Below are 13,442 nucleotides of genomic sequence, written 5' to 3'. Positions count from 1 at the left end.
AGAGGGGCTGCCACAAGTCCTCTGGCCCCTAAAGCATGGGCACTGCTGCCGAGATGCGGCTCCTTGCTTTCCAGGGGTGACCTCCCTGTGGAAGGACCAAGCCTCCTGGAAAACATTTCCTCTGGCCAGTGTGACCTGCAGGGACAAACAGAGCCCTGCTCTCGGAGTGGGACATTGGTGGTCCCCACATGGCAAGCAAAGGGCGGGCTGAGGGATGGTCACCCGATGGTCACCCAGCATGGCTGCGTAGAGCTGAGGCATCCACTGGGTTTGGGGCTGACTGTGTCCATCTGTCCAGACCACTCAGGCTAACGTTAACATCTTGGAGACGCTTGTTGTCTCCCCGTTAGAGCCGTGTGGAGTGTGGTTGCCTCAGCAGGACTTAAATGAGCATCACATCCCTTACCCATCCATCTGCAGCCTCTCCCTTCGTGCTGATTGCTTCCGCTGTAGACGTGGTTAAACCAGTGGTGTGGATCTGTTTTCAAAAGCTTTCACTCAATAAATCCCATGTATATGTGTAACTAATAGATTTTTGTAGTGTAGCACCTTGGACACAATCTGGATTTCTCCTCCCCGTGATGCAGGAGCACTGTTTGCTTTCCTCTTGGGCAGGACTTTTCCTGCAGCATTATTGACCTTCCAGCACCTGCTGTTTGTCCACCACTTGCCGTAGCATCTGGTTCAATAACTTCATCTCACGCAAAGCACCCTGCCGCCACAAATCTACTCAAATATTTTAAGAGTTTGAGTTTCCTTCCTCACTGGAAGGTGAGGAACCATCAGGCAGAAGGGTGTTGTCAAAAATGTTCACCAGAATGGAAAAGAGATGAGAAGCACAGTACTGCCGTGTCTCAAAAATATTCCATCCCTAAAGAAAAAACATTCTGCTAATCTTTTATGAAGTCCCCTGAAGACGCTAGGGGTGATACCCACGCTAGAGCACTACCAGGGGAAGCCATGTGCTTCCCACAAACAATGCTGGGAATTTGTTTTAGACATCTACTATAATCTGGCTAAAAAGGACACAGTTCTTATTAGTGTGGGAAGATAGGATCTTGCCGAAGATAGCGTTCTCGGGTGAGTGCCTACAAGATTCAAAATTTCAGACTGATCCAGGCTAAGCAGCGCAATCACATTACCGTCACCTCAAGCGAGTACTAGAGGAACCCTAGCCAAATGGGTAAACGAGACCTTCCAAGGACGTCATGGGTTGCCTTTGCAAGCCTTATGCCAAAACTTTTGTTCAGTGGAATTGCACCACAATAAAAATTTTCAGGAAAGGCAGTAATAGCTGAGAGTTACTCCTTTGTGGCTCTTCAAACCTCCTCTCCTGCCACAACCTGTGAGAACAGTTGCTCCAAGAGAAGTGCTGAGGATTTGATCTCTTGACACACAAACATGCATCTCTGTGTTTCTTGCACCAAGGAGCAGAACTTGGTGTGGTTTGGGAATGTGCCCTAAATTAAGACCAGCTCTGGCATTATAAGATGTCGCAGGTACAGAGGCACCTCACGAACAGCTACCATAGGTTGTGTGTACAGGAGGGGAGAGGTTTATTTTATCAGTGTACTGCACAGTTCCATTGGCATGTGCAATGTGAATTAATCCCTGATTAAATTATTGACTTCAGCAGAATTGTTGCATATCTGTGGAGGAAAGTCCTGTATTAGGGTATTTCCCTGGGTCTCACAGGACCCCAAAGTAGGGGATCCTAAATGAGTCTGCCTCTTGCTTCACATTCCTAATCCATGGTGGGCACCATTAAACAGGGATGGTACTGGTGAGTAGGTGCCAGCTCCCCCCACCTGCCCCACCGTAAGCTCAAGGAGAGCCACCACAAGCTCGAGGAGAGCCACCAGGCAGCCAGCCCGGACCTCACAGCAGACCCTGCTACCTTGCACTGACTTTGCAGTGTAATTACTGACTTCCAGGTGCTGTCTGGCAAAACACACTAGCAGAGAGGAAAAAAAAAATCAAAGGCAGGACTATTAAAGTCTCAAACTGACAAGATGGGGTGGGGGAAGCTTAAAAGCTCCTGGGAAGGGCCACAGGAAAGTTGCTGAACCTGGTACAAAGCAAAGCCTGAAGCACTATCTCAGGCACTCACTTTGGTCCTGCTTCCTTTTGATGATGGGAAGGAAGATGGATGTACCTAAACCATGTCATTACTCCTGTGATGTTCCCCCAAATGCAGGCTGGCTGTGCAGGAAAATGAAACAGCACCTTTGGTGAGAATGTTGGGGAGGTCATGAATTCACCTTTTCTCACCGGACATTTATTCCAGGGGAGTGGCAAGATCGGATGTGGGTTCATTCAGTAATGTATTTGCATCCTCTTTTCCATGCCAGCTGCATAGTAAAGGACTTTTCATCTGCTAACACACAGAGCAGGTCAAGGCAGTGCAATCACGAATCTCCTACGAGGCGTGCCCAGGGCCACGCAGAGCGGTTGGCAGGGGCAGGACAGGAGGTAACGCTCAAGAGAAGCTGTTTGTGTAAGCACAGCACCGGGTACGAGGCGGGCTGCTTTTCATACCGCACCTCATGCTGATTTGCAAAGCACTGAAAGCAAAATGAAGTGTGACCGACTCCTGAAGAAATCCATATAAAGGAGGACATTTAGAGTTGAGGGTTGGGGAGGGCTTGAGCATGTGCAGCTCTGGAAGTCACAGTTTTATGGTTAGTTGACTATAAATACCACCTTTTTTCTCTGCTTGGAACAGCAGAGGCTCAGCTTCCTTTCTGAGACCCACAGAGGTGTCACATTTTACAGATGGCAAGAAAAAGAGGCTGCCAAATTAGCGTTTACAGCAAGGCCCTACACATCCACTTTATAAGAAAGGGGATGAAACCTTGTTTTAACACATGTGAGATGTGGACTGTAACAAACTGCTCAAAGCCAACACTGCATGAGTAAGCTGCAGACTTCAGGTTGCTGCTTCTCCAACGGTCAATGGTGTTGCGTATAGTGTGCATCTCTCTTCTTGCAGGAAAGGATTTAACTTTCATTTCCTCATTTCTGGAAAGCGCAAGGAGCAGTTTAGAAGTCCCATGGTAAAACAGATGAGAGAGCAGGCTGGGAATTTGCACCTCCAGTTTTTATGCACAGCTCTGCTTTTGGGCTTATATCAGCAGGCTTTGTGGGCAGGGAGTAGAAGGCAAGATTCCCCTGGCTGGAAGACCAGAGGCGGCAGTTCCCTGGAAAGCCTGCACAGGGAGCTTGGGAGCACAGTGCATTTGGCCTGAAGCTGCACCATAAAGTCATTCTGTTAGCTGTGGGGTGAGGTAGGGTCCACCCAGTGCATCAAGGCTCTGTAAAAGGAGAAAATAGTGTGCGTATGACTCCTCCAGGACACCATGTGTAGTACCATCTTCCCCTCTTACACAAGTGCTCCTACATTTCATACTGAGACCAATGAGCAGGAGAAGAATCTAGACATGCTGAGAACTTCCTAGATCACCCCAAAGTGATGCTGGAGCCGCTGCAGCAGGGAGCAGCCAAACTCCGAATGCACTGGGTATCTCTCGCCTGCTGGATAATGCCACAGACATGCTCTAAAGTGCCTGCAGAGGTTGATGGAAGCCATGGCAGGTGTAACACGTCCCAGCTTGTGGGTGGTTTCGCTGCAGAAGGAGCTTAGGGTGATGGACAAACAGCCACAGACAAGCAGCATGTGGCACTTGGGCCTTCTGGAGCAAAGACCCGAACTAGCTGAATTCAGCCCCTGACACAATTGCCACCAGCTTATCCTCCCCTCCACCAACTCAGCCACCCCACAAACCCCTCCTAGTTTTAATGAGCTGAAGCTGTTCAGGATTTCACCACAGAACGGGCACGCAGAATTCACAGTGGTTGCAGCAGTGCAAACACTGGTGCCTTTCCTGCCTTGTTTGAATGACCATGGAGCTGTCACCAGCCTTTGGCCATGCAGAGCTGGTGGCGCCCGGCAGAGCGGCTCTGCGCTGCCGTCGCAGGTGTTGGCACAGCACGTGCTGTCCACTGCAGTATTTTTTCCCCCTGTAGAATGACTCCAATATTAACTTCTTCCTGATTTCCCCTGGAACAGCTGGATTCTGCTTTCTGTTTCCGTAAAATAATTGTTAGCGCAGTGAGTAATTAAGTGGTTTAACCATCCTTTTCATTTCTCAGCTGGAGCTGCAGGGGTCTTTGGTTGCATTATTTAGAGTATTAAATTGATATGGAAAGATAATCTATTCAGGACCTTTGAAAGCTTGCCAATTATAGCATCCAGCGACTCAAGCAATAACAGAAAATGCCAGAGGATGTTGCAGGATTATACAGTGTGTTGTAAACATACCCGAAGCATTGAATACAACACGTAAAAGCCACCTTAAACCTCAAATGCAAAAATGCCAGCGAGGCAACGGCTTATTGCTGATGACCACGCCAAACCAAACAGAAACAGGAGGTTATAGGGGACCTCCTGTGCAGCCTGAAATGAAGTACACAAATGTCCCCGCTAAACCACTTCGTGGCATTGCCATCTAGTGACAAGCGCTCAGCCTGCGCCCGAGCGAACACCCGAGTGCTGAGCACCTCAGCACAAGCCACGCAAGATGGCACAAGGCCTGCCTGGTTATCCTCCTCCTACGCAGAGGTTAAACGCCCCGGTCAAGCCCACAAGCTGTGGATGTGTCGTGGCTGCTGCGTGCAAGTGCACAGCCCGTACAAGACCGTCATGGATTAGCACGCGCGGGGAGGACTCGGTGCTGCGCTGTCTGTTTTACACGTGCTTAAAGGAAGGCATAAGCATGCGTGGGGGCAAACAAGCCTCTGGGGAGCTGGAGATGCTGGACAGCCCTAGGACTGTCCCTGATGGGCTGTTGTCTCCCAGGACTTTGCATGCTGCCGGGAAGGGGAGATGCCAGCTGACGTGCTCAGCAGCCTGGCTTCCAGCAGCTCCTGCCAGCACGGAGCAACGCGTGTCTGCTGCGTGGCTCCACTGGCTGGCACGGCGCTTCTGAATCTGGGAGAAATCCCTCCTCTCCTCCTACCGTAGGAAGCGATTTTTATAAATTCAGTGGCTGAAAATCCCCGCAGAAGTACAAACCCTCCTTGGATTTTCTTTTTTTTTTTTCCCCTCCCAATCCTGCGCTGCTTCTGCAACACGGAGATGGGACACAAAGCTCTTCGGGCTGGGCAGACCTGCACCCCAGGGTCCCTCTTACACCCTCCCCCGGTGCCCAGGGCAGCTCCCCCCCGGCCGCTCCTTGCCCCAAGCCCACTAGATGGTAGCAAACCCCTGCGCCCGGAACGGCTGCCGGCTGTGGGCTGCCCACACCGAGGGGGTGATGGCCCTTGGCCGCCTCCGGGCAATTCAGTCCAGGCCTGTATCCCTCCAAAACTTGGCTGGCCTTAACCCTTTAACCTGCGGGATCCTGACCCACTAGGAACTGATCACAGCTGGTCCTTTACACAGTGCTGGGGGCAATGAAGGGAGCCAGGCACATTTCTTCAAATTGCTTTTTTCCTACCTTATTTTTGGGGGGGATTCTAGTACAGGTCACACCTTAGACTTGTTGGTGTGCCTCGCTTTGTCTCTCCGGAACACCTGAAATACAGAAGGCACAAATAGGCCTTTCCTATTCCTCATGAAGCTGATCACAGGGTTTTACAGAGCTCCAGCCAAGGGATGTGCTGCACACACGGCTTTTCCGATGGGACACTGCTCTCCAGAAGCAGGACAGTTAGCTAGGTTCACCTAACTGTCTCAACTAAGCCAGAAGCAAATTAAATTTGAAGTGCTACTTCCCTAGATGCAGCCACCATTACATAGGAAACAGCCCAGTTTCACACAGCATCCCAGTTCCTTACCAAGCAGAACAACGAAGTGCCATGCCCAAGCTCTGGCAAGCTGCGAGAAAGCAGCCAGCCTGGGTGGGAGCCTTCTAAAAACTGCAACTAAAACTCAGCAAAAGAGCTTCATACAGGAATACTCACCTCACAGCAAAAAAAAAAGGAAAAATAACACAAAACAACTAAAACTCAGCAAAAGAGCTTCATACAGGAACACTCACAAAACAGAGCAGCAAAAAAAAAAAGAAAGAAAAATAACACAAAAACAACACCCCTCCCAAATCCCTCTGAAACCCAGCATTAGAAATAGAGGGATTTGCCATTCCCACTAAGGAATCACCACAGGGCTAAACTCACCTGTGTGCAGAGAGGTGTGAAGTGCTTGAACCTGTGAACTGCTTTCCTGGCCCATCTTGGCTTACCTTAAGGCCATGCGGATCCTGCAGCCTTGGAGGGGTGGATAGGAGCTTCAGTGGTTCCAGCCCAGGGGGGTTGGCCCTGTAGCCTGGACAATGCAGATGCATTACAGAGCTTGCCTCTGGAGTCCTGCTCTGTTCGGATTTGCAGGGGATTTTGCACAGACCCACATTTTCTCTCTGTTTAAGATCAAACTTCCTTCTTGCTGCTTGCTACTTGGAGATGAATATGAGAGGGCCTTTATCAAAACACCCGCTAGATAACATAACCACTCTGGGTGTCAATTTAGGGTCCCTCCTGCTACAGAGCCATCATCAAGCCATCCAAGTCAAAGTGAGATAAAGGGCTGCAGGATGCCTACGTGCCTGGTTCCTCCCTCTAGTGGCTGCTCCCCAGAGGAGAGGAGACTTCATGTTAGGAGCTAAATAACTCGTTCACTAAAGACCCTTGAAGAGTTTAGGTTCAAATGCTTCTGGTGGTACCTAAGCAGCATCTGGAGTCTGAGCCCCAGCTGCCCTGCAACACTCAGTCCACAGCTCCCAGGGTGGAACCATCCCCACCAACCCCTGCTTTGCAAAGACCTAAATGACTGCAGACAGGATGGAGACGAGGCTGCTGTACTTCAGGCTAGAAATCCTGAAGTCATGATCACGTGGAAAAGCCCAGCATCTTCCTCTTCACAGCAACGTGTTTTCACAGACAGATCGAATCTGCCCCGTCTCCTGACTCCTTCCTCCCCCTTTGGCTGCAGCTCACTCTCCGTTGCAGTCCCAGCAGCCTTCGCATCAGTAAGCGACTTGCCAAGCTGTCCTTTGCCAGCATGGTGCGATTGCAGAAGCACAACCGAGGGTCTCCTCGGTAAAACAGCATGCCCTGGGCGATGCGTGGGGCCAGATCCGCTCACAGCGTCAAACCGAATTGCTTCACGCGGGGCCGACGTGTCGCAATCTGCCCTTCGACTTCCCGGCCGCTGCTGCGATACAATACCTCCTCCAACTGTTCGTAATTAAAACATGACCAAAGATTTGACCGCTCTGAATGATACAGATTATCATCAGCAACAACAAAAAAGGGAAGTGCGCAGTTGTTTTCTTTTCAAAAGCTTTTAATAGGACACATTTGTTTTTGTCATTTGTAAAGATTTACACTCATTTTTTGTCTTTTTTCTTTTTTTAAAAAGGAACATTTTAACCCAATTTTCCCCATGAATACCACCTTTTGTTGCCCTGACCAAAAGACCTTGTTTTGGCCCATATACCTGATACAGTATAACAATATATTAACTATTAAATACAAAGTTCTATAATATATACTAGGTTGTTACGGACATTGCAATGGTACTGTGCCTACTCTAGTCACCTTGTGTAATAGTCTACGTGGGTTATTATAGCCAAAGGGGCAGAAAAGGGGAGACTGGGGCATAGCCTAATTTACAATGGTAACGCTTTTGTTTTCTTTTATTTTTTTTTTTAACCTTGAACACACCTTGTGCTGAGTGCAATCCACAGAAGTCAAAAACAGTGTTTTCTTTGCCCTCCTCCAAAATATCTACAGTATAAACGGCCTGTAACCGAGCTATGGAAAATCAGTTCTATGTGCGAGGGGCTGCAAGAATGGAATTTACATTTTTCCAGACACATCTGCAATCTCTCTTTCCCCATGTGTCAGACTGGCACTAGCAGAATATCCTCCTCCCACCTGTATACAGTAAATCCACAGTAGTAAAGTGCTGGTGTGCTTGAATGAACTGGATAGCCATGCGACTATTTTACCATCAACAGGGGCTGAGGTTTGGGAGTAGGTGTTTTAGATGGGTACAGTTCTCGAACAGTAATAGCACTGCAATATCGTAGAACTTGAGCTTAGCTGCTTACTTCTAAACGCGACCTGGATGCAGGCTCTGAAACTAGGCTCTACGTGTTGTAATACAGTAGGTCTGGCTCCAGGTTTATGAAAAGAAACTTGTAGATAAGAGCTGCTTCTGTTCCCAAGATGCTACGGAGGCTTTTAACAATTTCTCTATAGATTTCTACAAAAATATAAAAAGTTCTATCAACATAACCATTCTACAGAATTCCTGTGGATTTTGTACATTTTGTTTAAAAAAAGTCAAATTCTATAAAACCCCCCCAAACGGTATTTAAAATTATCGTAAGATTATTGCACACGCTGCAGTACATTTGTATTTGTTTTTCAAAAGGGCATCTAGAAAAAACTTAGCCGGTTTAGAAAACAAACTATTTTACATGGATTTCTTTTCCTGAACGCATCACCATAGAGCGTTTCTTTATTGGCTAGTCTTTACTCAATAGTCACGTATGATGTAAACTTTTTGTTACTTCCACAAACCTCGTCAGTGGGCAAAACCCCAAGTATTGAAAATAGAGGAGCCTGTAGGCTTTCCATCACATTTGGAGTTGGGCATTGGATTCAGATCACATTGCCCTTTTGTGCCATGATTTCAAGCTAAAATGTTGCATGGGGGTTTTTTTGTAAGGAAGGAACTATATGAGTAGTATTGTTCCAGCTATACAAACACACTCCTAATCATTAAGGAGCCGGGGTCGGCAATTTCAGTGGCCTAGCTATTTTCCCAAATTATTTAGTGCATGTGAAAGGCAAAGCTAAGGCTCATTACGAGTGTAAAACCAAAAAAGAGATTAAGAATATTTTTCAGGCTTAATAAACTGTAATTTTATTATTTCCTTAAATGTGATCTGGGGGAAGAACTGATGAAAGGTTTGTTTGAAATCATTGCTTTAAACGGGCTTAACTCTGGATTTGGACTGGCATATCAAAGAGAGCGGTCTCCATATGGGCCCGTGTTGAAGAGGGGGAAAAGGTCCCAGGCAAGAATTAATCTAACTGCAGTAAATAGTGCAGAATGTTAATCCTCCTACTTCAAATACACTGACTGGCTGACTCCCCGCTGAAAGCCCTTACGTTTCTACAGGACGTGCAAATGAATGGGGATTGTTTATGGAGTAAACGTCCTCAAGTGAAAATACAGGAGCTTAAGACCTCACATGGGCTGTTAGGTATGAACAGCATCTTCTTCTTGCATCTATACTTGAAGCTAATGCAGATACAGGTAGTCGTAACAGTCTAATCTCTGAATGGATAAAAGGCTGTACATCAACAATTTGTAGTGATTCGAAAAGATCAGTAGTTCTCGAAAAGTTAAAAACTCCCGACTGACAGAATTAGCACAAATCCTCCTCTTTCTTGCTCTGGCTTAAAGACGCAATCCAGCAAAGTCTTATCCATGCACGAGGTTTTAAACCTGTGACTGTTCACACACTTCAAACCATGCCTGCAGAATCTTACTTAGCCTACATCTTAATGTGATTTCATGGAAGCTGAGGGAACTTAATGTCTGGTTTCCATAAGTACAGTGAAGAGCAGGGGGGGGGGTCAAACCAGGCCAACCTCTCTTGATTTTCAGGCTGTGCTCTCCAGTTTTACACAGGCTTTTTGCAGAGGGCGTTAGCACAGAAGTAAACAGGTAATTTCTGAGATGACTGACAATTAAGGATATGTGATAAAGTGAGGACATGAATTCTGGTTTTATCTACTTTTTATCATGAAGTTGCTGCTTAAGGCTTTTGATAGAAATAAAATTACAGTCAGGGTCATGTAAATTAACTCTAGCAGTGATAGCAAAAAAACAACTTTCTAAACTGAAAATCAACAGCCATTGCAGTACCTACAGACTTTCTTACATGTATTCTGTAACTCGCCTTGATTCTGTCACACGCATAAGCATACTATTTTAATTTTCAAGATTTACATAAATACGATCAACCTCAAGGCAGTTGAAGCACGAGCTTAACTTTAAACATGTGCTTAAGCCCACCGCCGTGTCATGTCTGCGCTGAATTCACCCACTGCAAATCTCAAACACGGCCTTACCCTCCTTGTCGCACGGGTGCAAAAAGGAGGAGCTCCACCGCAAACCGTGGGCTTACAGAGGTGTAAAACCCAGCAAAAGCAGCAGTCTATCTGGGAGACACTGGAAAAAACATCTCAGAAGTGACCACAGGCTTTTCTCGCCTCCGTTTCCTAGGCACGTATGAAAATTATCCATTGGCATGATTTTGGGAGTCACCAGTGGACCATCTAGAATCTCCTTTTGTAACTCAGTGTTGTGTACAGGTAAATGGCTCTGCATTCACCACCTTCAGCCATCTATCGGCATGTTGTACCTTCCTGGGTTTGTGCACCTGCTTTTACTCTGGATGTCAGTTTTAGGCAAGATTGGAATATTATTTTGTTAAAAAACTGCCACTGCATTTCTATGCTACCCAAACAATCTTTTTCCCAGAATATCATTGAAGTCCAAGGGGAAAAATAAATTACATTAAATAATCCTTATTTACTGCTGACTGTGGGGTACATTTCCTCTGTAATGCACTAATTGGCTACATTTTGTGCTTTGCAAAAGAAAATGAAACCCAAACAAAACAAAACAAAAAAAAGAGAAGGGATTAAATATATATTTTTTAGGTTAAAATATTCATAAAAACCAACTTTATCTCAGAAATATTCTGAGATACATAAAATAGAAGAAAATTAAACGAGTCTTTAGTCACAAAATGTACTACATCCCGCAATACTAGATTCAATTAATTTAATAAAATATAATATACATATAGATTCTGCACATTGTATTGCTTTTACCTAAGCAGAACATACGCTTAAGTAAGCGTGATATAGGTTAACCACTCTTTTAACCCGCTGGTTCTTTAATCTTTCTTTGGAAATTTTTTACCCAGTGCCATTTTGGAATACAGAGTTTTTTAATTTTTTTTTTTTTTTTTCTATTACATGAAAGGAAGAAAACATTTGGCACCAACAGAAAAGTAACTCAGGGGTCCATTTCCGTTTGATCAAAGGAAAAGCTAGGAAGTGTCAACAAGTCTTTCTTTGGGGCAGGAGATGTTGACATACTGTCTGGAAGCAATGAATCCCCTATATCCATCGAATCCTTGGATTCACAAGATGGAGCACGCCGTCTCAAGCAAATGTCTCCACTGGCAGGTGAGATGCTGTGAGGTCCTCTAGGTAGTAAACTCTGTCCATCGGGTGGATCTATAGATATACATGGAGGGCTCAGTTTTTTCTTCTGCCGTGTTCCTTGCAAGCCTTCCATTTCACTTACCACCTGACTTATGAAGCCAGAAGAGCTAGATGTGGAATGGTGCTGAGGGCTGTTTTCCATTGAACAAATTTCTATTGAATGTCTCCTTTGATCATCTAACCAAGACGGCGGTTTTTTTAGAAGACCCTGGGTGTCTACACTGTGGTATTTCTTCAGGTCCTTCAGTGTAACGTTGCCAGTATTGCCTATGTTCCTCTTAGGAGTGAGAGGCTGAACATCTGAACAGGCACTCGAGGCTGTACAAGTTTCTGAAGTGAAAGGCTCCGAGGAGCTGTTTATTTCAGATACTTCTTGGTCCATTGAATCTCCAGGCGTCTCCTGATACGAGTCTGCACAAGCACACGATGCTGGTGCCTGCTTTGAAATATTATACTGATTGTGGGAAAGCTGCTGCGTATGAACACTTGCCCGGCTCCATGCAGCCAAATCCTGTGCTTCTGAGGGCATCAGAGCCACTGGTGACTCCTCCTTGGGCACAGCGGGGACATTTGGGTCAGAGAGTTCACTCACCTCGGTGTGGAGGTTCTCCTTGCTATCCAACGAGTCGTTCCTTATAGCCATCTGTATTGGAGCGCAAAGGGACCGGGGAGGAAGGGAGTTGCCAGATGAGAGAGACAGACCAAACAAAGGTTAGTACAAGCAAGGCACGGCATTTACAGGGCACTCAGCTCTGCTGGGATACCTCAGCACGCACCCACCGACTACAGTAACAACTGCTTTGTGGGCTCTAGCAATTCCCATGCTTCAGAGATCTGTGGGTTTGTCCCTGTGTAAGTGACAGAAGAATCTGAGCCTTCATTCTTTGTAAATGGTTGACCTTTAGCTTTCTCCTCCAAGGATGGAGGGCTGAAAAACCAGAATGCCCCCACCCAAACTTAGACATATTCTTGTTATGCAAAGGATGAGGGTCTACAGCAAAGGCCTTTATAATTTTAGCAGCCCAGGTACAAGTGGGAGAGGGAAGATGTGCAAGTAAGCCTGTGTATCCCCTTCTCTAGCTCAGGTGATGCTGAGGGCATGGAGCAGGATCCCCAGAGCCAGCGACACCAGAGCAACCACGCTCAGCGCCAGCATCAGGGCAACAGCCTGTCCCTGGCTTTGGGCCCCAGGCTGGAGCCGCGACTCTGCACCATCTTACAGCAGGGGAGCTGGAAAAGCTAGAGTCCAAAGCTGGACTAATAACAATAACAATAATAATCTATGTAATTATTTCAACTTATTCTCATGCTTGAGTTCAGGCTTCCGAAGGCACATTTTGCCTTGGCTGTCTTGAGCCATACACAGCATCAGTGCCTGCTGGCAGAAAGGACCTATGGCATGTTTTGAAGGCTTTGTCTTTTCACTGCACTGCATCCCCTTGTCAAAAGGGTTTATAAATCAGCCATATTAACCGGCCCTTAAAGGCAGAGTCTCAGTGTGAGAAGACTCTTAAATGATCTTAAAGATTAAAAACTTCACGGAGAAATGTGGAGGAAATGCAGAGGAAATGCATACAGCTGGTCTCAGTCCTTTAGAGAAGTGCAAGGAGATGAAATTCCTCACGGTAAGGAATGCTTTTGTGATGAATCGCCCCAAAAAGATCTTAGAATTTGTATAAAAATTGTCCCACAAGGATCGTTTGAGCCAAACGATCTCTATTCAGGCAAGGCTCTCATCAGCTGCAGTACGCACACGTGTGCGTGCAGAAGCACCAGTCTGTTGCTACATCTGCACATTGGGCTCCCTTTGTCATCAGAGAGAGCTGAGAGAATATTTAATACAGCAAACGATTGTGCCCAACGCTGGTGAAGCCTTTCTAGTTAAAATTTTACAGCATAATACTGGCAACTAACCACAGTCCAGAATGGAGCTAATTCCGGCCTCAATGCCGATAGTTGTAGTGAGCGTTTGGGAGAAGAAGTCATGTTCATACCCTGAGAAGAGACATAGACCACAAAAAAGTAGACTACAGAAGCAAAAAGTAATTATTGTCATTACTTTTGCTTGCGCACCAACCTGCATTGCGTACACCACCACTATTAGTCACCTCCAGCTCGCTCTTTCC

General features: G+C 46.4%; 2 protein-coding genes across 2 annotated transcripts in view; both read right to left on the bottom strand.

Annotated features, from left to right (window-relative positions):
• Positions 1-7,059, bottom strand: part of ABCC3 (ATP binding cassette subfamily C member 3) — a 58,044-nt gene extending 50,985 nt beyond the window's left edge. Inside the window, exon 1 of the mRNA XM_035893386.1 lies at positions 6,994-7,059. Within this exon, the coding sequence (XP_035749279.1) occupies positions 6,994-7,059 (66 nt within the window). The remainder of the gene's footprint in view (positions 1-6,993) is intronic.
• A 4,045-nt stretch (positions 7,060-11,104) lies between these two features.
• Positions 11,105-13,442, bottom strand: part of CACNA1G (calcium voltage-gated channel subunit alpha1 G) — a 106,919-nt gene continuing 104,581 nt past the window's right edge. Inside the window, exon 39 of the mRNA XM_035893303.1 lies at positions 11,105-11,959. Coding sequence (XP_035749196.1) covers positions 11,105-11,959 — 855 coding nt within the window. The remainder of the gene's footprint in view (positions 11,960-13,442) is intronic.

Source organism: Egretta garzetta, unplaced genomic scaffold (assembly GCF_000687185.1).
Source record: "Egretta garzetta isolate BGI_Z169 unplaced genomic scaffold, ASM68718v1 scaffold34, whole genome shotgun sequence".
Taxonomy (NCBI): domain Eukaryota; kingdom Metazoa; phylum Chordata; class Aves; order Pelecaniformes; family Ardeidae; genus Egretta; species Egretta garzetta.
This window is presented reverse-complemented; position numbering and strand designations above follow the sequence as displayed.